Source organism: Leptopilina heterotoma, unplaced genomic scaffold (assembly GCF_015476425.1).
Source record: "Leptopilina heterotoma isolate Lh14 unplaced genomic scaffold, ASM1547642v1 Lhet_108, whole genome shotgun sequence".
In the NCBI taxonomy this organism is placed as follows: Eukaryota; Metazoa; Arthropoda; class Insecta; order Hymenoptera; family Figitidae; genus Leptopilina; species Leptopilina heterotoma.
This window is the reverse complement of record NW_025110825.1, coordinates 971,863-997,110: the sequence shown is the minus strand read 5'-3', so window position 1 is coordinate 997,110 and position 25,248 is coordinate 971,863. Positions and strand designations below refer to the sequence as shown.

General features: G+C 24.1%; 1 protein-coding gene across 3 annotated transcripts in view; it reads left to right on the top strand.

The window, feature by feature from the left end:
- Nucleotides 1-25,248, top strand: part of LOC122503049 (retinal homeobox protein Rx1-like) — a 279,214-nt gene that overhangs the window by 184,117 nt on the left and 69,849 nt on the right. Inside the window, exons 1-2 of one of the 3 annotated variants that reach the window (XM_043613466.1) lie at nt 11,393-11,459; nt 11,604-11,789. The exons of 1 other annotated variant lie outside the window; for it this stretch is intronic. In XM_043613466.1, coding sequence (XP_043469401.1) covers nt 11,612-11,789 — 178 coding nt within the window. In that variant the 5' untranslated portion in view covers nt 11,393-11,459; nt 11,604-11,611. One more of the 3 variants, XM_043613459.1, reaches the window with a different exon arrangement.

Genomic DNA, 25,248 nt, shown 5'->3' with positions numbered 1-25,248 from the left:
AAAGTAAAGAGTTGAAGAGACCGTTATTTTGAAAAACTACAATCTCTCTCTCTCTCTCTCTCTCTCTCTCTCTCTCTCTCTCTCTCTCTCTCTCTCTCTCTCTCTCTCTCTCTCTGAAAAAAAGAGGAGGAGGTGGGTTTTTGCGGTGTGTATTTATTTTCTCTATTATAAAAAATACATTGAAACGAATGGGCATTTATTGGGTCGTTTCAAATAATGTATATAATAGTAAAGTGAATCGAATGACCATAATCGTGGGCATAGCTTCTGTTAAATACACACAGTGTATTTATAGTGTATATATATAGGAAACAACGGATTAGGCGAGGAAAATCCCTATAGTGATCCTTCTCGTGCGCGCTCAATATTATAATCGGTTCAAGAGAGGCCAATCTCCCCTCCACTCCCGCTGGGAGTTTTGCCAAACTTGTCAAGAATTTACTGAAATCCTCCTGAACAAAGAGTGCAAAACAGCCACCCGCTGCATCAAAGACGCGCTGAAAGAAACACCTTGTATTTGACAAATCTTATATTCTTCTCTCGAGTGCTCCACTCCAGGGTCGCACTCGAACTCTCAATAACCCCCTCAAAAGTGTCACGGGAAAATTTCATTTTTATTTAAATTAAACACAGCTTTTAGATGGAATTTCATTTTTAATTCTCTTGATTCATTATTTATACAATAGTAATGAGAAAACAAAATTTTATAATTATTAATAATAATAATAGTGACACATTTAATATCAATGGTGAAAGAAAAAAAATGTCCCATAACTAAAAAGTATTAAAAAAGCTTGCAGCTTAAATTAACACCAAAAAGGAATAAATTAGTAAATTTTTAGATTAATTTTTTCTATGAAAAAAATGCTAAACTAAAACCAAATAATTTTTAAGACATTTTGAAAAAATAATCATTCGATTCAAAAAAGATTAGTAAAAATTTTAGTAAATAGTTAAGTAAAAAGTCCAGAGAAAAGTTTAGTAAAAAGTTAAGTAAAAAATTAAGTAAAAAGTCCAGTGAAAAGATTAGTAAAAAGTTAAGTAAAAAGTCCAGTAAAAAGTTTAGTAAAAATTCCAGTAAAAAGTCCAGTGAAAAGTTTAGTAAAAAGTCCTGTAAAAAGTCCAGAGAAAAGTTTAGTAAAAAGTTAAGTAAAAAGTCCAGTAAAAAGTTCAGTGAAAACTTTAGTAAAAAGTTAAGTAAAAAGTCCAGTAAAAAGTGTAGTAAAAAGTTAAGTAAAAAATCCAGTAAAAAGTCCAGTAAAAAGTTCAGTGAAAACTTTAGTAAAAAGTTAAGTAAAAGGCCAGTAAAAAGTTTAGTAAAAAGTCCAGTAAAAAGTCCAGTGAAAAGTTTAGTAAAAAGTTAAGTAAAAAGTCCAGTGAAAACTTTAGTAAAAAGTTATGTAAAAAGTTTAGTAAAAGTCAAGTAAACAGTTTAGTAAAAACTTTAGTAAAAAGTTAAGTAAAAAGTTTGAATGTTTTTTAAAAACGAATTTCTATAAAGAATTTTATCAAACAATTTTTAAAAAAATGAATTCTTTTGACGAATTTTAATAAAAGTTTTAAGAATAATTATACATTTTTCGAGGAATTCGATTAAAATTGTATTAAAAATAATTGAAAGTCTTCGATGAGTTTTATGATTTATAAAAATAATTAAATGGTTGGATAGAATTTTATTAAAACTTTAAAAAATAATTGAATTCCTGAGAGGAATTTTATTATTTATGAAAATAATTGAATTATTATCGAAAATTTTATTAAAATGTTTTAAAAAAATTGAATTTCTGTGAATTTCTGTGGTTGGAAAGAATTTTATTAAAACTTTAAAAAATAATTGAATTCCTGAGAAGAATTTTATTATTTATGAAAATAATTGAATTATTGTCGAAAATTTTATCAAAATGTTTAAAAAAAATTGAATTTCTGTAAATTTCTGTGGTTAGAAAGAATTTTATTAAAACTTTAAAAAATAATTGAATTCCTGAGAAGAATTTTATTATTTATGAAAATAATTGAATTATTGTCGAAAATTTTATTAAAATGTTTTAAAAAATTAAATTTCTGTGAAAAAATTTGGTTATTTTTGAAAATAATTGAATTCTTCATGAGAATTTGATAAACATAATTGTTATAAATAATTAATTTATTCGAAATACAATAAATATTATGAAAATTTTATTTTAAATAATTGAATTCTTGTGCAAAACTTTATTTATCAAAATAATTGAATTATTGCGAAGAAATTCATAAAAAATTTGTAAATAATTGAATTCCTGTGAAATGTATATTTATTTATGAAAATAATTAATTGTTTGCGTAGAATTTTTTTACATTTTTTTTTCATATATGAATTCATTTGGAACATTTTATTAAAATAGTAGAAATTTAAAATCATTAAAATTTCTCCTAGAATTTTATTAAAATTTTTGAAATATTAATTAAATTTCTATGAGGAATTTTATGGAAATTTTTTGAAAATAATTGAATTTTTACAAAGAATTTCATTAAAAATTTTGAAAATAATTAGGGTTAATAAATTCTTATTGAAAAATTCAACGAGAATTTAATTATTTGAATACAAAAATAAGTAATTTATTGAATAATTGAATGGTTTTTTAAATTGAATTCTGATAAAAAATGTTATCAAAATTTTTTTTAAATAATTGTATTCTTTTGACGTATTTAATAAAATTTTTAAAAATATGTAATTAAATTAGAGATTTGATTAAAACTGTATTTAAAATAATTGAATATCTGCCATAAGTTGTATAATATTTATGAAAATAATTGAATTCCTAAAAAGAATTTTATTATTTATGAAAATGATGGAATTATTGACATAAAAATTTATGAAAAATTTGTTATTATTTGTTATTATTTTTAAAATATTTGTTAAGTAATTGATAGTGAATATTGAAAATAATTGAATTAAAGAAATTTTTTGAAAATAATTAAAATTTTGCCAAGAATTTTATTACAATTTTGAAAAATATATTTAAATTTCGGAGAAGAATTTTAATATTCATAAAGATAATTGAAATTTTGAGGAGAATTGTTTTAAATTTTTTAACAGAATTGAATTTCTGCAAAGAATTTCATTAGTTTTGAAAATAATTGAATTTGTGCAATTATTTGTAACTTCTCCATAATTCAATTTTTTTAAAATTGTTTTTAACTAAAATTCTTCTATAAATCCATTATTTTGAATTATTAATTGAATAAATATTAAAAAATTTAACTATAATTTCAGAAGAATTTGAATTATTAGAATTTTTCAAAAATCCAAGTTCTTTACAATTTCTAGTTAAATTCATTCAAAATTGGAATTTTCTAAAATTTCAAATTAAAACCTTTTTAAGTTCATCTATTAATGAAAATTATAAACGCAACTCTTTTTAAAATTAATTAATTTTTAAATATTTAAATAAAATTATTCATTAAATAATTTATAAATAATAATTTTACGATATTTTTTCGGGATGTAATAATAATAAAACAAAATTGGCGTTTTTAGTGAATAAAGTTTCGTTTTTTTAACTCTCGGGAAGTAATTTTTTACCTCTTTTAATACTAGAGAGTAAAACGTCCAATTTTGACTCTAGGGAAGAAAATGACTGTTTCTAATCCAAGGGAAATTTAATTATTACTATTATTATTATTTAATTAAATTAATATTAGTTATTAATTATTATTAGTACATTTGTACGAAAGGGCATTTTTTGCAAGCCCGTTTACTACTTAAATAAATAAATAAATAAATAATTATTTAATTAATTTAATATTCTCTCATTCTTAAATCATTATTAAATTTTATCGTTAATTTAATCATTAATAATTTAATTGAATAATTAAATTAAATTATTATTTAAATTATAAAATTCCGCACCTTTAGTGTAAGAGAAAAGGAGGTTACTTATTTTGTCCATTAAAAGGAAAAAAGTACATTTTTTTTTCTTCTGCTCTTGAAAAACGGAAGTCGAGAATTAGTCTTAAATTTTTGCTGATTTCTTGAAAATTCGCTTATAGCTCTCTAAATTATTTCTTATGGGGATTATATGGGTTTTTGGTAATACTCTCGGCCCTGGTTTTTTTTTTATTCTTCTTCTTCTCTCTTTTAAGAATGAATTCAGTAGCATTTGCGGCTCAAGAAGGAAAATTGGAGCGGATTTTTTTCACCGCTTTCAATGGAGCACACAATCGGCCTAAGGTTTCTCTGCTCATCGACCAAATTAAGGCCTATCTGTCGTCGATCGGTGCAGCTGGCCAATATAATTCTTGAGAAGAAAATTTCTGAAGTGCGCCGCGTGCGCCTTCAATGGAAAAAAGAATGAGCTCACTCCTCGGTGACAGATTTGCAAACAGTTTTTTTTTTTTTTTCCCGAAAATCAGTGTCCCCTCAAGATGCTCATTTTTTTTTCTCAGGTTTTTGTGTCACGCTATTGTCGACTACTGATCGACGAATTTGGTTTTTAGATCGCATCGAGGTCAAAATTTTGTATATAAATTGAAAGGTGCGGGGATTTTATGAAGTTACCTTTATATAAAAATTGAAGTAAATTCTCCTTCGCTCTTATTTAATTATTAGCTTTATATTAAATTCGGAAAATATTTTGTGGTTTTTGATTTTAAATTCAAAATTTGAATTTAAAATCAAAAACCACAAAATATTTTTCGAATTTAGAAAAACTTGTTTTTAATTTTCAGTAAAGAAAGTAATTTCTTTTCACAATTATTAACAAAGTGTCTATATAGAAAATTGCTATGTTCACTGTGGAAACAAATACGATTGTGGTTAACGTCCATAGGCTAATGTACATTTGCAATGAACAATAATGCTATTTCCTTCGAATATATACAGTAAATATATTATCAATCCGCACTGTGGGTTTCAATAATCCTGTGTACTTAATCATGCTTATCAATTCGCTGAACTCAATAATTAATCTCCGCTACTATTTATCCTATAATAAATAATATAATCAGTATAAGGGAAAAATTTCAAAATAATTTTAATTCCTATAACCAAAAAAATTTTATGAAATCAAAAGATAAAAATTGACAAAACAAAAATTATTGTGATACTAAAAATAAATTTTCTTTTTTCTATGTAATTTGATAAAAAGATGATAAAAAATATCCCAAAAATTGTAAAATTGAAAATAAATTTTCTTTTTTCTGTAATTTGATAAAAAAAATATTCCAAAAATTGTAAAATTAAAAGTAAATTTTCTCTTTTCTGTAATTTGATCAAAAAAATAATAAAAAATATCCCAAAAATTGTAAAATTGAAAATAAATTTTCTTTTTTCAGTAATTTGATAAAAAAAATGATAAAAATTACACGAAAATAAATCAATAACGAGATAAGAACAATAGTTTGAAAGATGCAATTTTTAAAGTTAAATATATTTAAGTGCATGACAATGCTGCGGTAGAAAAAAATATAACGATTATTTAAGCGATGACATTATCTAAATAGCTCTTCATTTACTTGTCTCGAGAATTATCGGAGATTTTATGTTTGAAAATCGTTTTTAAGTATTAGTTCTTCTTTTTGGTTATAATCCATGAAATAAGAGGATCTTGATTTTTCGAAAAAGAAAGCTTTTAAAGTCTTAAAAAGTCTGATGACAATATAAGTTACGTTTAACTGGATCTGATTGTGAGGCTGATAATAATCAGGGGTGTTCACAATTTTTTTTTTACGGTAAAATTCTTCTATATAAAAATAAAATAAAAAAAAAAATAAATAAAAAAATAAAAAAATAAAAATAAAAAAAATAAATAAAAAAAAATAAAATAAATAAACTAAAATAAAATTCTTCTTCTCCTTCGTATTTTTTACAAATTAATATATTTTAAATTTTAACATTCTTTTCTTTTAAAATTCTTTTATTTTATTTTATTTTTATAAAATTCTTTAAAAAAATTGAATTATTTTCAAAAAATATTTGGATAATCTTTTTGAAAGAATTGAATTATTTTTACAAATAATTAAATTCTTCGCTAAAGGTAAAATATTTTAAATATTTACCGTTTTAATAAAATTTTTCAGAGAAATTCAATTATTTTCAATACAATTTTAATTCAATTCTTTGAATTAATTCAAATCAAAATAATTTAAAATCAAAATTGTATTGAAAGTAATTGAATTCTATTATTTTCATAAATAATAAAATTCTTCAGAGGAATTTATAATTATTTTCAACGCAATTTTAATTTAATATTTTGAAATTATTCTAATAATTCAAATAAAAAAAATATATAATCAAAATTTTTGAAAATAATTAAATGATTATAAAGAATGCAATTAAAATTTTGTATTGAAAATAATTGAATTCCTCTGAAGAATTCAATTATTTTCACAAATAATGAAATTCTTCGCCAAAATTCAAATATTTTCAATATTTACAATTTTAATAAAATTTTTCAAAAGAATTTAATTATTTTTGTAAATAATAAAGTTTTTGAATTCCTCTGAAGAATTCAATTATTTTCACAAATAATGAAATTCTTCGCTAAAATTCTAATATTTTCAATATTTACAATTTTAATAAAATTTTTCAAAAGAATTTAATTATTTTTGTAAATAATAAAATTTTTGAATCCTTTTGAATTGAATTCCTCTGAAGAATTCAATTATTTTCACAAATAATGAAATTCTTCGCTAAAATTCAAATATTTTCCATATTTACAATTTTAATAAAATTTTACAAAAGAATTCAATTATTTTCGTAAATAATACAATTTTTCAGAGAAATTTAATTATTTTTAATGCAATTTTAATTCAATTCTTTGAATTAATTCAAATAAAAATAATTTAAAATTAAAATTGTATTGAAAACAATTTAATTCAATTATTTTCAATGGAATTTCAATTCAATTCTTTGAAATCATTCTAATAATGCAAATATAAAAAATATAAAATCAAAATTTTTGAAAATAATTAAATGATTATAAAGAATGGATTTAAAATTGTATTGAAAATAATTGATTTCCTCTAAAGAATTCAATTATTTTATCTAAGATACAATTTTCAAGAAATTTTTTTCTAAGGAAATCAATTTTTTAAATAATTTTATAAAATTCTTTCAAAGAAATTGATTATTTTCTAAAATTCCGATAAAATTTGTTTATAAAAGAATTAAATTATTATTTTCATATAAATAATAAAATTCAAATCAAATAAAAATCAAATTATAATTCCTGAAGTAAAATAAAGAAATATTTATATAAGTTTGTGAACAAAAAGTTGAAAATTTGAATATTTTAATTTAATAATTATAAAAATGAAAAATTTGTCTTTTGAAAAATTATTTTAATTAGAATTTTTTTCAATGTAGTTAAATTCTCGTTAAAATTAAAAACACTTATTTAAATTAAATAATTAAAGTTTAGAAGAATTTAGAATTGAAATTGTTAGCAGGAAAACATTTTTTTTTTATGGAAATATGGAAAATAAAATTTATACTTAAACAATTAAAATTTCTTTGAAAGAAATTGTGATGTTTTACTACTAATTAGTATAGTTTTTGACTAAATTTAGTCGAAATGTAAAAATTTTATTTGCGACGAGAACACATTTTTATTGAACATCATCAAAAAATGAAGTTTTACTTTTTACTCCCTATAGGGAAAAAAGTGTATGAGAATAAAATTCGTGGAGGAATAATAAATAAAATGATTAATGTCCATTATGTAAGGAAGCGTCGCATTCAAAAAGTGGCAAAGCCGACGTTCTGTCTTTCTCTCTCTCTCTCTAACTCTCTTTACTCTCTATTTAGTGATGGACGAATCAGCGTTTACGTGCGCGCCGTCGGATGACGTTTGTCGTATATATAAAGCGGTGAGCTTTACCTCGTTTCTGGCAATTACCAAGAATGCCAAAATCCGCCGCAAGAATCAACCCCTGCCGATGTGATGCGATGCTGCAGAATAGGCTGCAGCAGCAACCCCTCGACACCCAAAATAAGCGCTTGCGCTCGAATCAAATCCCAAATGCCGGACTTCACTGCCACCACTCCGCAATAATTCCCGATTCCCTCTCTTTAATCATCAACTATATGCTCGCCTCTCTTATCCTTCACACTCCCCTTGTTGGCGGTTCACTGATGGTTCTTCTTCTCCCCCTCTCTCTCTTTCTTTCTTCTTTTCTTTTTTCTTATTCTCTTTTTTCTCTTTCTTTCTTCTTTTCTCCTTTCTTTTCTTGTTTTCTCTTTCCTTCTTCTTTTCTTCTTTCTTTTCTTGTTTTCTCTTTCCTTCTTCTTTTCTTCTTTCTGCTTCTCATTCTTTCTTCTTTTTCTCTTTTCTACTTCTCTTTTTTATTTTTTTCTTCTCTTTCTTACTTCTTTTGATCTTGTCTTTCTTCCTTTTTCCTCTTTTTTGGTATTTTCTTTTCTCTTTATCTCAATTATTCTCTTTTCTCTCTTCATCCTATTTCTGTTTTTCTTTCTCTTTTCGTATCCTTTTTCTCTCTCTTCTTCTCGCACTTTCTGTATTTTTTTCGCTTTTCGTATTCTTTCTTCTTCATTTTTCGTCTTTTTGCTCTCTTTTCTTCAAGAAAAGACAAAAAAAGGCAGAAAGATAAATGAAAAATACGAAAAGAAAAAATGATAAACAAAGAAGAGAGAATACGAAGAAAGAAGAAAAAAGAAGAGAAAAAAATACAGAAAGAGAGAAGAAGAAAAAAGAAGAGGAATTTTCCTCATTTTCTCTCTTTCTGTATTTTCTTTTCTCTCTTTGTATTCTCTCTTATTTTTTTATTATTTTCTCTTGTTCTCTCATATTCTGTATTTTTTTGTCTTTTCGTGTTCTTTCCTCGTATTTTTTTCTTCTTTTCTCTTTCTGTCTATTTTCGTATCCTTTCTTTTTTTCCTTCTTCTCTTTCTTCCTTTTTCTTATAATATTTTCTCTTCTTTTCTCATTTCACGTTCTTTCTGCTATTTTTTTTTGTCTTTTCGTATTATTTCCTCGTATTTTTTATCTCTTTTCTTGTTCTTTCTTTTTTTTCTTTTTCTCCCTTCATATTCTTTCTTCTATTTCTATTCTTTTTGTATTTTCACTTCTTTCTCTTCTCTTATTCTCTAATAAATTCTTCTCCTCTCTCATTCCCTATTCTTCTTTTTCTCTCTGATTTTTTTTTGTGAAATAGAAGAAGGAAACAAGAGAGAGAAGAGGAAAAAAGGAAGAAGAGAGAATTCTTACTCTCTCTTCTCTCCTTCTTCTATTTCACTTCCTCCCAGGGAATTCTACCTCTATCTCACTCTCTCTCTCACTGATTCTCTATTTTCCCTTCTCCCTCTGTCCCACTTGTTCCGACTCTCTCACTCGAATTGCAACTTTTGTCTCTCTTCCTCCCATATTTGTATAATAATTTTTTCTCTCTCTTCGACGCATGTGTGGCTATTTCTCTCTCTCTCTCTTGCTCCCTTTCTCTCCCGCACGAATGCGTCTCACTTGCACTGCTCGTGGTTTTGGTTGACTCGCGTTGATGGGGTTGATCTCCCTCCCCCCACCTCCCAATTCTTTAGCTGCCTTTTGCATTGAGAACCACTGTCTCGCCATGTTTGCAAATCCCAGCAGGCATTGGTCGATGGTTGTGTCGTCTGATTTTGTATTGGCCGCTGCTGGTGACGCCCTCCATATTCCGGTACAGCCTTCCCCACGATGGATATGTATGGTTGATGTGGTTGCGTACACACTCCAACCAACAAGTCTAACTCGTGCTTTCGCTCGTACCAGCCGCACGTTCCCATAGATTGTACCACAAAAATCGGTTTTTAGACGCGATTTCAATAAAAACCCATTTTTTCGAATTATTTTTTTTTTAAATATCTCTCTTTGCTTTTTTGTAAATAAAAATTGGGTAAATTAGATTGATCAGATCAACAAGAAAAAATGCCATATAGTAGTTTTTTGTCTTTGAACTGTAATGTTGTAAACATCCGTGAACCGTAATTGTGAAATCATTGTGAGCTGTAATTGCTGAACAAAAATCTTTGTGAACTATCGTTGTGTACTTGCTGTATGCAAAAAATTTGCTGTGTATTATCATTGCTGAAGAAAAATTTGTTGTGTACTGTAATTGCTGAACAAAAATCGTTGTGAACTATCATTGCTGGAGAAAAAAAACCTAAAATTATCAACGGATTACTCCAATTACTTTGGAATGTAAATGAAGGATTAAAGGCATAAAGGATTGATTGAATTTTTGAAATAATTTTGACCCAATCTATAAATTCTGTTTTGACCGCATCACACAATTTTATCGACAAGAAGTTTAAGAATGATCAGCATTAGAATAAATAAAATTACAACATAAAAGAAAGATGAGATTTTTCTTCAAATTAACGGATGATCGTTGGCGAACAACCTCATGGACCTGAGAATTCAAGTGCTATTTTTGAATAATTATTATTAGTGTTCGATTGCTTTTTTAAAATCCTTTTAATTATTATCATCATCAGAATCATCAAGAGCTCCATAAAAACTGAATACACACGAAAATAATTATATTTTACGGATTATAATAATTGTAATAGCAAAAACACCAACAACAATCAACAAGAGTGATAATCCTAAAGAAATTTAAGTATTCTACAAAGAATTTTTGTTTAATTGATCGTGATTATCAAGAATAATAGAAAAGAAAGTCAACTGTAAACAATTCTCATTGTCACATGTTTGAAAATCAACTTAATTATTTAATCAGCTGTGTTGATAAACAATAATTATAGACAGTGCGACTAATTTTTAACAATGCGATTAATTAGAAAGAGTGGAACTAACTAAAACAATGCGACTAATTATTAATCGATTGATTATACTTAAAAACGGTGGAAATAATTATTAAAAGGGTGATTAATTAATTAGAAACGGTGAAACTAATTTATTAACAAGTTTATTACTAACAGATTTTAGAAAACGGTGAATTAGAAACAGTGAAACTAAATAGAAACAAGACTAATTATTTACTGATTGAATTGATTAGAAACGGTATGGAACTAATCAGAAACAGTGCAACTAATTAGAAAGAATACAAAACTAATTAGACACAGTGAAACTAATTAGAAACAGTGCAACTAATCAGAAAGAAAGCAAAACTAATTAGAAACAGTGCAACTAATTAGAAGCAGTGCAAATAATTAGAAACAGTGCGCAACTAATTTCGAAACAGTGCGCAATTAATTAGAAACACTGCACAACTAATTATTAACATCACAACTATAATTATAAACATCAAAAGTAATTATCAACTGTGCAACATAATTAACAAACAGAATAATTACACAAAAAAGAGTGCAAACAATAACTTTTATTTATTTAACAGTAAATATTATTTTCTTTTAACAAGAAGCGGATAGTAAAAAAAAATTTTTGTTTAAACAAAAAGCAAACAAACATTATCAAGCATTATTTTGTTTTAAAAAAAGAAAATAAATAAACAATATTAATTTATCGGTAATTGTTAATCAGCATGAGAATACAGCACTAAAAAGGAAAAGAATCTGGAAAATATGTAAAAATATGATTTTCTTTTTCTTTGTTATGCGATAAATTTATGAGATAATTTTTTTGGGGGAATACATATGAAATTTGATGCAGAGAAAATCATGGATTCGCAGCAATTGGTCGAGACTGTTTCACAAAATAGTCAGGATTTGGTTATAGCGAAACCGACAAGTAGCACGCCAAGGCATAGCATTGAATCAATTCTTGGATTGGTGAATCGAAAGAGGAGTCATCAAGTTATGGAAGACTCTGGATATAACACCCAGGAGAACAGCACTGGTACAAAATTTTTAATTAATTTATTTATAACTATATTATTAATTTATAATAATTATAATTTAAATTAAATTTATCTTCTCTATAGTAAAGAAAAAAAAATTATTTTCTTGAAATAAACTACTTGTGTACTAGTAATTTAATATTTTTATAGTAAATAAATATTTATTTATAGCAAGTAAATATTTATTTATAGCAAGTAAATATTTTTGTATAGCAAATAAATATTTTTGTAGCAAATAAATAATATTCATTTCTATCAAGTGAATATTTTTGTTGTAAATAAATATTTATCAGTATCAAGTAAATTTTTTTTTTGTATAGTAAATAAGTATTTATTTCTATCAATTGAATGTTTTTTTAGTAAATAAATATTTATTCGTATTAAGAAATATTTATCTAGTTATCAAATATTTCTTTGTTTCAATTAAATATTTTTCTAGTAAACAAATATTTTGTTGTATTAAGTAAATATTTTTGTTGTAAATAAATATTTATTTGTATCAAATAATATAAAATTATTGTTTCAAAGACAATTTATTTCATTCGTTTCATTTAAATAGAAATTATTTGATTCTAGTAAATACTTATTTGACAATTTAATTATATAAATTTATAATTAATTATATAATTGAAATTCGATCGTATATTAAAATTTTATTTTTAACGAATTAATTTATTTTTCGTATTAAAAAAAAATTATTATTATTATTTTTTATTACTACAATTAAAAATACTTTACATTTTACTTAAGAAATTAAATATTTTTAATAAATAAATTTTATTCAGGTTCATAATATTTTCATTATTTATTTATTTACTATTTAAATTTTTATTAGTAATTCCTAATTAAGAATAAAAATTATTTTTGCTATTCTTTTACATAGGAAGTATTTAGTTTTGCCAATATTTCCCTGCCGTCGGAGAAAGAGAGAGAAAGAGAGAAAGAAAGAGAAATTGAAAACATTTTAAATTTCCTTATTTCCTTAATTTAATTATTAGTTTTTTTGAAAAATTTAATAAATATTGATTAATAATTATTTATTAATAAATATTTTTTAAAAATTCTTCTTTTTAGTAGTTAACATATTAAAATAATTTTCAAAAAATATTTTTTCACACAGAAGAAAATTAAATGACACGTAAAAAAAATTTATTTATTTCTAATAAACGCGATTACCTGTTTCTGAATAAATAATTATTAATAAATCTGCGTTATCATTAATAAATAAAAGATATTTCTTATTAATAAAAATTTATAATATTCAGCAGAAAATTAAAATATTTATTTGGTATAATATTTATAGTAAACAAAATTCATTGTTAATTTTAATTAATAGATATTTATGTAAAATAGTTTTTTTCAGTAAATTCTATTGTCAATAGAAGAAATTACTGCTTTTTTGATAAAATAATATTTATTTGAGATTAAAATACAAACTATAAATAATTATATTTTAATCCATTTGCAAATTAAACCGTTTATCAAAAACAAAATTTTTTTCTTTCAAAATAGGTTTCAAAATATATTTTTATTCAATTTTTTTTATTAATCTGATAAATAATTAATATGGGAGCCCCAATAAATAAGAAATAAATATAAATAAACAAACATTCAAACGGATTTATTTATAATATTTTTCCTTTTTTTCTTACTATTATTTATTAATTTTAATTATTATTATTATTAAAAAAAAGTCATGATTATTACTTATGATAATTAGTTATTATTACTTTTATTAGTCATGATTATTACTTATAATTAGTTATTATTACTGTTATTAGTCACTATTATTAGTTATTATTATTTACTTATTATAATTAGTTATCATTATTAGTTATTAAAAAAAAAAAATAAAAAGAAATTTATAAGTGAAAAGCTTGATAAAAGCAAATCGTCTGTTAGGCGAAAAAATTTCTCTCCTTCTAATAAAAAATGAACTTCGGAAATAGAATAATTATTGTCTCGAAATAAATGCAATAATTTTGGCATAAATGGGAATAGTTGAATTCGAGGAAAGTTTGAAAACAGCACATATAATGCTTCTCATGTCAGCAAACGACTGTGTCGAGGGGTGGATAACTACTTCGGCCGGTAGAGTTAGCGTGTAATTGGAAAATCGTTAGTATCGCGTCGATCTCTTGGCTTGGCTTATGTGTCGCAGGTTTGTAATTTGTCGTCGGAAAGGGAATAGCGCGCGCGTTACTCCCAAACAAACAGGATATATATCTATAAAATGTTCTTGATATCCTTTATTTTCTCTCTCTCTCTCTCTCTCTCTCTCTCTCTCTCAATACACGCGTGTATATCTATTAGTTACATAATTATGTAGCTAATATTTTCCCTTCTCACCGATATTTTATTTCACGTGTAAACCAAAAAAATATATAATTGGTACTTTTGATTTTTATATTTAACGCATGAGAAAAAATAGGTGATACCTTCAGCTTTTACACTGAGAAAAAATATATTTTTAATTCAGGATCAACTTGAGATTTTATTTACGGTTCTGATAAATTTTATTTGATTAAAATGAAATTTTATTTGGTTCAAAGAAATTTTATTTAGTACAAGGAAATTCTATTTAGTTCAGATAACATTTTATTTGGTTTTAATGGAATTTTATTCGGTTCAAATAATTTTATTAGGTTTAAATTAAATTTTATTCGGTTTAAATAATCTTATATAGTTTAAATTTAATTTTAAACGGTTTAAATAATTTTATTTTATTCAGATAAGATTTTATTTGGTTCAAAACGAATTTTAATCGGTTCTATTTGAATCGAATTTAACCAAATAAAATTATTATTTTATTTCGTTCGAATTGAATTTTATTCGGTTTAAATAATCTTATTTAGTTCGAATTGAATTTTAATCTGTTCAAATACTTTTTTTTTGGTTCAAATGTAATTTTATTTGGTTTAATCAAGTGGATTTTTATTCGGTTCAAAAATTTCATTAGGTTCGAATTGAATTTTCTTCGGTTCAAATAATTATATTTGGTTCAATTGTAATTTTATTCTGTTCAAATAATTTTATTTGGTTTAAATAAAATTTTGTTTGGTTCAAATGGAGTTTTATTCGGGCAAAATAAATTTTATTTGGTTCAGGTAGAATTTTTTTGTGGTTCAAATCCAATTTTATTCGGTTCCAATAATTTTATTTGTATTAAATGGATTTTTATTCGGTTAAAATAATTATATTTGGTTAAAATATAATTTTATTCGATTCAAATAATTTTATTTGGTTTAAATAAGATTTTGTTTGGTTCAAATATAGTTTTACTTGGTTATAGTAATTTTATTAGTTTCAGATAAAATGCCATTTGGTTTAAAATCGAATTTAATTTAGTTCAAATACTTTTTCTTTTGTAAAATTTAATTTTATTTGGTTCAAATAATTTTCTTAAATTCGATATAATACATTTTAGTTTGATCAAGCGAATTTTTTTTCGGTTCAAAAATTTTATTAGGTTCCAATTGAATTTTATTCGGTTCAAATAATCTTATTTAGTTCGAAATAAATTTTAATCTGACCAAATAAATTTATTTGGTTCAAATAATGTTATTTGGTTCTAATGGAATTTTATTAGGTTCAAATAATTTTATTTGGTTTGATCAAGTGGATTTTTATTCGGTTCAAAAATGTTATTATTAGGTTCGAATTGAATTTTATTCGGTTCCAATAATTTTCTTTGTATGAAATGTAATTTTATTCGGTTCAAATAATTATATTTGGTTAAATGTAATTTTTTTTTGGTTTAAGTGTAATTTTTTTTGGTTCAAATCAGGGACCGACACGGACACGAAAATAAACGAAAATTCGTGTCGTGCCCGTGCCGTGCCTTGGCACGACACGAAAAACGTTTTGTAATTCGTACATTTTTGGTAATTCTTTTTTTTTCTAAATTGTAAAAATGAAAACTAGAAATGTTCTACTTTCGATTAGAGAAAACAATTCAGTTAACCAGTATATGGAATCGATTCTATAGTTGCTTGCTAGTTATTAATTTGTAATTTAAGTTCAAGTCCAGAGACTTAAATTTGAGAAGAGGGGACCCTTTGCAAAAAATAAGGTACAAGTCCAGAGACTTAAATTTGAGAAGGGGGGACCCTTTGCAAAAAATAAGGTACAAGTCCAGTTAAATTTGAGAAGGGGGGACCCTCTGCAAAACATAAGGTTCAAGTCCAGAGACTTAAATTTGAGAAGGGGGGACCCTTTGCAAAAAATAAGGTACAAATACTTTAATTGAATTAAATTGTAAAATTTCAGGAATCTTTAATCACTGTGTCTGGTTAATAATTAATCGATATTTACTATACTAACACTAATTAATTAAAATTTACTAATTCAAAATCAAAAATGTCAGTTACAATTTTAAATTAGTAAACATTTTTACTATTTTAAATTGAGAGAGATAATAATTATTATAACTTCAAATAGAATTGGATCCGGTACAAATAATTTTCATTAGTTCAATATAATACATTTTAGTTTGATCAAGCGAATTTTTATGTGGTTCAAAAATTGTATTGGATTCAAATTGAATTTTATTCGGTTCAAATAATTAGATTTGGTTCAAATTTAATTCTATTTGGTTTAAATAAAATGTTGTTTGGTTCAAATGGAGTTTTATTCGGTTCAAATAAATTTTATTTTGTTAAAGTAGAATTTTATTCTGTTCAAATAATTTTCTTTGGTTCAGACAAAATTTTTTCTGGTTCAAATGGAAGTTTATTTGGTTAAAATCAAATCTATTTGGCTTAAATAAAAATTCTATTTTTGTCAAATATATGTTTAATTAACTCAAATAAATTTTATTTGTTTCAAAGAAATTTTTTTCCCTGCTTCTATATTAATCTAAAAACATTCGTTATGGTAAAATATTTTCTCATTTTAACTTCAAACTAAAATCACTTTTTCTTATCTTTTCCGTCGTAAAATGTAATTCAGTGAAAAATTAACTTGTCACAATTTTGAACTAAAAAGATTTCAATTTGATTAGATTACCTAAATTAAATTTAAATTTATATTTAATTTAATTTTTCTTTAATTGAATTTAACTGAATTTAATTGATTTTTAATTAATAGTAGTAGAAAGTTATCTTAATTAATATTAGTACAAAAAAAGTTTTCCTTTGGGTAAAATTAATGATAATCAAATAAAGCATTTTCGATGTAATTGAATTTTAATTTATACTTTTAGAAAATTTAGTATAAAATTATATAAATTTTTATATAAATCTAAATTTTTTTTTACATTTTATACAAAAATATAATTCGAACAGAAAAAAAATTAGAATTGTATTTCTTATGGAGTACACAAAAAATCTTGTTGCTGTTAATTGAATTATCATTACTTATGATAATACGCGCGCGAGGCAAAGATAAGAAGAGAAGTGGAAAGGAGAATTTAAGAGGATGAGACGGTTTTCTAAAAGGAGAGCCTCCACTAATAAGTGCCTATTAAAAGGAAGAAAAAAAGAGAGAATTTTAAAAAGAAGAATCGAAGGTGCCTTAAGACGGTCGCTTCTTAAGAGATTTGAATTGACGTGTCTACTAATGGATCGCGCGCACCATCCTTGGATCCTGATCCACAGCATCTTTCTTTCTTTCTTTATTCCCCCTCTCACTTTTTTTTTTTTTTTTTGTTAATCTTCTCACATGCTTCTTCTTTACTCTCAATTATTAATCTTTAAAACACGAGCCAACAGATCTTTTTATCTGCTATAAGTCAAAAAGTGTTTCAAATCAATCGCAATTAAATATCAATGACATTTTTTCGCCTTTCTTTTTGTTCTTATCCATTATCTTATCCATTTCTTTATTATTTTCTGTATATTTTTTATTATTTTTTTTTATTGTGACAGTTTTTCTAAGGATATCAAATTGAGACAAAAATTGTATTTTTGCTAATGTTATATTAGAATTATAATGAAATAATTGTCATTTATTGAAATTCTTAAAAATTAACAAGACTTATAGTCGAGTTTCAATCGAATTTGTACAGTTTAATAGAATTTTTTAAAATCCAATATGAAGGATTCAAAATGGCGACCAAAATCACCATTTTTGTCTCAATTCGATATCCTAAGAAAAACTGTGATTTATTATTATTAGAATTATAATATTATTATTGATATTATTAGAATTATAATATTATTACTAATATTCTTATAATTATAATATTATTATTAATATTATTAAAATTATAATATTATAACTATCATTTATTGAAATTCTTAAAAATTATCCAGATTTCTAGTCGAGTTTTAAGTGAATTTGGACAGTTTAATAGAATTTTTAAAAATCCAATATGGAAGATTCAAAATGGCGGACAAAATCGACATTTTAGTCGCCAGCCATTTTGAATCCTCCATAATGGATTTAAAAAAAATTGGATTCCAAGAAACTGTAATTAAATTTCAAGAGTAGTAAAATTTTTTTAACTTAATAAAGTTCTTCGTTTTCTTTTTTTTTAGAATTTTTTTTCTTCGCCCCTCGATATTAAGTACGAACTTAATGATGAATTTCAGGAGAGCAAATACATATATATATGGCAAATGTATAACGTTAACTGATGGCCGCATCAAAGGATCTCAACTTCTGAACCTCACACCTTTGCTTTGCTCTGGCCCTTTCCTTCAGTTCTATGTGCACAATTTGCATATCTTGAACTCGACAGCGCTCATTGAACTATATACGGTCGATAATCACTGTGCGAGCATGTTTAACGAACGTGTGGCGAATATATAGGGAGTTAATAAACGGCAACATGTATACAAACTGCCCTAATGCGCGTCCCAAAATTTCCTGATTGATTTCACTGCTCCTATAGAAAAAAATTTTATTTCAATTATTCTCTATAAATTTAAATTATAGTCGAATTTTTACTATGAATAAAAAAATGTTTACAATTTAATAAAAAAAAAAATTATTCAAATTCAAAAAATTCAAATAATTTTATTTGTTTAAAATTTAATTTTCATCGTTTCAAATAATTTTTATTTGGCTTAAGGCAATTTTATTTGGTTCCAATAATTTTAAAAGGTTCGAATTGAAGTTAATTCGGTTCAAATAATTTTATTTGGTTCAAATAATTTTAAAAGGTTCGAATTGAAGTTAATTCGGTTCAAATAATTTTATTTGGTTCAAATTAAATTTTCATCGTTACAAATAATTTTATTTGGTTTAGATAAAGTTCTATTTGGTTCAAATCGAATTTTATTCGGTTCTATTTGAATCAAATTTAAAACCAAATAAAATTATTTGGCTCAAATAGAATTTTATTCGTTTCAAATAATTTTATTAGGTTCAGATGAAATTTCATTTGGTTCAAATGGCATTTTATTTGGTTTAAATAAATTTTTTAGTTCTAATCGAATTTTATTTGGTTCAAATGTAACTTTATTCTGTTCAAATAATGTTATTTGGTTTAAATAAATTTTATTTGGTTCAAATAGAATTGTATTCAGTGAAAATAATTTTCTTTGGTTTAAAAAAAATTTTATTTACTTCAAATGAATATTTATTCGGTTAAAAATTTTAAATAATCTCATAAGTTTTAGGTAAAATGTCATTTGGTTTAAAATCGAATTCAATTTGGTTCAAATACTATTTTTTGGTAAAATGTAATTTTATTTAGTTCAAATAATTATATTTGGTTAAAATGTACTTTTATTCGGTTCAAATAATTTTATTCGGTTTAAATGAAATTTTGTTTTGTACAAGTGGAGGTTTATTCTATTGAAATAATTTATTTGGTTCATATAAATTTTATTTTGTTCAAATAGAATTTTATTCGGTTCAAATAATTTTATTAGGTTCGGATAAAATTTCATTTGGTTCAAATCGCATTTTATTTGGTTCAAATAATTTTTTTGGTTCTAATGGAATGTTATTTGGTTCAAATGTAACTTTATTCTGTTCAAATAATGTTATTTGGTTTAAATAAATTTTATTTGGTTCAAATAGAATTGTATTCAGTGAAAATAATTTTCTTTGGTTTAGAAAAAATTTTATTTACTTCAAATGAATATTTATTCGTTTAAAAATTTAAAATAATCTCATAAGTTTCAGGTAAATTGTCATTTGGTTTATAATCGAATTTAATTTGGTTCAAAAATACTTTTTTTTTTGTTAAAATGTAATTTTATTCAGTTCAAATAATTATATTTGGTTAAAATGTAATTTTATTCGGTTCAAATAATTTTATTTGGTTTAAATGAAATTTTGTTTTGTTCAAGTGGAGGTTTATTCTATTGAAATAATTTATTTGGTTGATATAAATTTTATTTTGTTCAAATAGAATTTTATTCGGTTCAAATAATTTATTTGACTCGAATAAATTTTATTTCGTTCATATAGAATTGTATTCGGTTCCATTAGAAATTAGAATCGAATTTAACCAAATTAAATTTTTATGTTATTTGGTTCAAATAATTTTATTAGGTTCAGATAAAATTTTATTTAGTTTAAATCGAATTTTATTTGTTTCGGATGGAATTGTATTTGGTTCGAATTGAATTTTATTCGGTTCAAATAATTACATTTGGTTTAAATCGTAATTTTATTCAGTTTAAATAATTTTATTTGGTTTAAATTGAATTTTAAACGGTTCAAATAATTTTATTTGATTCGGATAAATCTTATTTATGTGAATTTTATTTGTTTCAAATCGAATTTTATTCGGTTCTATTTGAATCGAATTAAATCAAATAAAATTATTATTTTTTTTCGTTCGAATTTAATTTTATTCGGTTTAAATAATTTTATTTGGTTCGAATTGAATTTAAATCTGTTTAAATAATTTTATTTGGTTTAAATAATGTTATTTGGTTCGAATAAATTTTATTTGGTTGAAATTTAATTTTATTCGGTTCAAATAAATTTTATTTGGTTTAAATAAAATTTTGTTTGGTTCAAATGGAGTTTTATTCGATTCAAATATATTTTATTTTGTTCAAATAAAATTTTATTCGGTTAAAATAATTAGATTTGGTTTAAATGTTATTTTAGTCGATTCAAATAATTTTATTTAGTTTAAAATGTTTAAATAAAATTTTTCTTGGTTCAAATGGAGTTTTATTTGGTTAAAACAATCTTATTAGTTTCATATAAAATGTAATTTGCTTTAAAATCGAATTTAATTTGGTTTAAATACTTTTTTTTGGTTCAAATTTAATTTTATACGGTTTAAATAATGTTATTCGGTTGAAATAAAATTGTATTCAGTTCAAATAATTTTCTTTAGTTCGATATAATACATTTTAGTTTGATCAAGTAAATTTTCATTCGGTGCTAAAATTTTATTAGGTTCGAATTGATTTTATTCCGTTCAAATGCTTTTATTTGGTTTAAATGGAATTTTATTCGGTTCAAAAAATTTTATTAGGTTCGAAATTAAATTTTATTCGGTTTAAATAATCTTATTTAGTTCGATTTTGAATTTTAATCGGTTCAAATAATTATTTTTGGTTAAAATAGAATTGTATTCGGTTCAAATAATATTCTTTAGTTCGATGTAATACATTTTAGTTTGATCAAGTGAATTTTTATTTGGTTCAAAAATTTTATTAGGTCTTGAGTCAAATACATTTTTTTTCTATACAGTACTCGGTTCTTTGCCTGAAATTATTAATTACATTTGATTTATTCGACTTGATTGACTGATAATTGATATCGATTAAATATTGAGTAATTAACAAAAAAAATTTGAATTAAATAAAACATTTCACGTATTATTTTTGTTGGGACTTCTGTTTTGAGAATCACACGTCGAAAATGATTAGGGCATGGTTTCATTAGATTGGTTAATTGAGTTTCTGATGTTATCGTGCCATACGTATATATATGTATATACATATGTATATATACATATAGGAAAAGATAGATTGGCATTTAATCGAGCGTGTGCCATTTAGATTAGGGATTAGAGTTACTAATTGCTTGTAAATGCGAAACAATTCTCTAATTTTGGAATTTCCAATTAGATTTTATATAGTCGATGTCTGTCTCTCTCTCTCTGTCTATGCTTCAAATATAGAGATTTTCCTACTATTGCTATAAATAATAATCCTATTTACTTACGAGATTCTAATTCAATAAATATCTTTCCTTTATAAAGAAATCAGAATAATCAAGTATACTTAATGTTCTGATTCCTTTTTCTCAGTTCCTAAACTTTCGAAAGTTTCAAATATTTTTTTTACTGCTTTTAATTTGTATTAACAGAACAATTTATTAACTCTTTTAATTTTATTTATTTTATTTGTTTTTTTTTTTTTTGAAAATTATTTCTATATTGTGAATTAAAATATACACATTCTCTTATTGTTGTTATGTTTAAAGTTTATTCCAATAAGGGAATTGCTTGTTTGAATACCAACGAAAATTATAGAAAACTATACTTAAAAATTAAGCCTAGACATACATCTGCGAGGGGTGACTTTATAATATGTATATATATGTATATAGAAAACATGTTGAAAACACAATGTGCTTGTAGAGGTTTTGTTATGGGGTAATTTCGATTGCGTGAGACTGGCACAAAGGGTACGGCCAATTACGTGTAATTTCATACCATTTATAGCGGATGTCTCGTTTTTAGGTAATAATCCGCACACTCGCGTCAAAATCGGGGGCGTAAATCCAAAACTATTACTAAATGTCAGTTACACCTTTTCATTATAGCAATTTTCTATGCGCAAGAGAAAATCAAATTTAATATTTATTAGAAAATTCTTTCTGCATATTATCCTCTAATCGAATTAGTGGACGAAGTTTAAAAGTATATTTATATTTTTTTTTAGTAGAATAATTTTTTTGTTTCACTTTTTAGAATTTTTATTCGCTTTCTCTGTTTTGCTTTTTGGAATTTTTATTCGCTTTCTCTGCTTTGCTTTTTGGAATTTTTATTCATTTCCTCCTTTTTGCTTTTTGGATTTTTTATTCAACTCTTTTCTTTTACTTTCTAAGATTATTATTCATCTTCTTTCGTTAATTTTTTTTTAGAAATTTTAATCACCTCTTTTCTTATGCTTTTTGGAGTTTTTATTTGCTTTTAGTTTTAAGGAATTTTTATTCATCTTCTTCCTTTATTTTTTGAAAGAATATTAATTCAACTGTTGATTTACAGGGAAATATTTAACAAAGAGAATTTATTTTTGGTTTAACGAACTAATTTTCGGTTTAGATAATTAATTTTTAGTTCAGAGAATTCATTTTTGATTAGTAGAACTAATTTTTGATCCAGAGAATTTATTTTTGGTTTAAAAAAACAATTTTTTCTATAGAAATCTAATTTTTGGTCCAGAGAATTTATTTTTGGTTTAAAAAAACAATTTTTCCTATAGAAATCTAATTTTTGGTCCAGAGAAGTTATTTTTGGTTTAGAGAAACAATTTTTGGTTTAGCCAATACTAATTTTTTGTTTAGGGAATTGATTTTTGGTCCAGAAAATTTATTTTCGATTCAGAGAACTACTTTAGGGTCCCGAGAATTTATTTTTGGTTTATAAAAACCATTTTTAATTTAGAGAACTAATTTTTGGTTTAAAGAAAAACAATTTATAATTAATTAATTAATTTTTGTTTTAGAGAAACAGTTTTCGGTTTATTTAACTAATTTTTGGTCCAGAGGATTTTTTTTGGTTTAAAAAAACCAACTAAACTAACCAAAGTTTTAGCCAACTAATTATTATAGTTTAGAGAATTAATTTTTTCTTTAGTAAATTTTTTGGTTTACCGAACTAATTTCTTATTTAGCGAAATAATTCTTTGCTTAGAGAATTAATTTTTTGTTCAGTGGATTTATTTTTGGTCCAGAGGATTTATTTTTGGTTTAGAAAAAACATTTTTGGTTTAGAAAACTAATGTTTAGTTTAAAAAAACATTTTTTCGTTTAGAGAAATAATTTGTTGTTTAGAAAAACAATTTTTGGTTTAGCCAATTAATTTTTGGTTCAAGAAAATTTATTTTCGGTTTAGGGAACTAATTAATAATCCAGAGAATTTATTATTGGTTTATAAAAACCATTTATGTTTTACAGAACTAATTTCTGGTCCAGAGAATTTATTTTTGGTTTATAAAAATCATTTTTCGTTTATAGAACTAATTCTTTGCTTAGAGAATTAATTTTTTGTTCAGTGGATTTATTTTTGGTCCAGAGGATTTATTTTTGGTTTAGAAAAAACATTTTTGGTTTAAAAAAACAATTTTTGGTTAGAAAGATAATTTTTCGTTTAGAGAACTAATTTCTGGTTTAGTGAAATAATTTTTGGTGTAGAAAATTAATTTTTTGTTAAGTGACTTTTTTTTTCCTCCAGAGAATTTATTTTTGGTTTATAAAAACAATTTTTTGTTTACAGAACTAATTTTTGGTCCAGAGAAACAATTTTTAGTTTATAGATAAACTAAAATTTTCCTATAAAAAAACTTTTTTTTGTTTGTCTCGAAAATAATTTTTTCTCGACAAGTTTAGTATCTGAGTGAACAGGCAACGCTAATCAATTAGCGCGATAATCTAATTTGCGAAAAGACTAGGCTCGGTAATGGAGAATGCGATTTTGGACGAATTACCGTTGAATTAAAGCTCGCGTCGGATTGTTAATTTATACGTAGGTGTCGAATCGATCGAGTATATGGCTTGTACCGGGGAACCTATTTGCTATATATACACGAATACATATACAGAGACGTGGATACGAAATCGGTTCAGAAACGATATATATAAAGGACGACAACGGGCACACGAACCTATTCATTTTGAGAGAAACACCGAGACAATGGGAGTCAAGAGTGAGCGAAACAGAGATAGAGAGAGAAAGAGAGAACAAGTACAAAGGGAGTCTAAAACGAAGAGGGAGAAAGCACGTGTGCCATTGCAATTCGAACGATAAAGAGAAGAGACAAAAATACAAAACGGTTTTTTTCTGTATCGCTATTTTTATTATTATCCATTAGGTTTATTTGAATTCATTTTTTTGATTTTTCTTCTACTTTTTTCTATTTCGTAAAAAATATTTATTTATAAATATTTATATTTATTTCCCTATAAATAAATGCTCTATTTTTCGTAGATTTATATTGATTACTTTTTTTTATTTAAATTAAATTACTTTCTCGAAAGTAACAATAAATTTTTTCAACCAAAGGTTAGAAAGAATATTAAGAAAAATATTAATTACCAAATTATTTTTAATTAATTTTTGTAATTTTTATCAATTTTTCAATCTGAATTGATAATTAAAAATAAATAATTTATTTTCACCGCGATTTAAATCGGAAACAATTTAAAGATTTTTATGAAAAGGAGAATTTTTTCTGAAATATTGATATTTATTGGAATATTTTATTTTCATTCGGCAAAATACATAAAATTTAAAACTTAAGATTAAAAGGAACAAAAATTCAAATATTGGTTTCGACTCTTGGTTTTAAAGAAGTGGAAAAAAATTTTTTT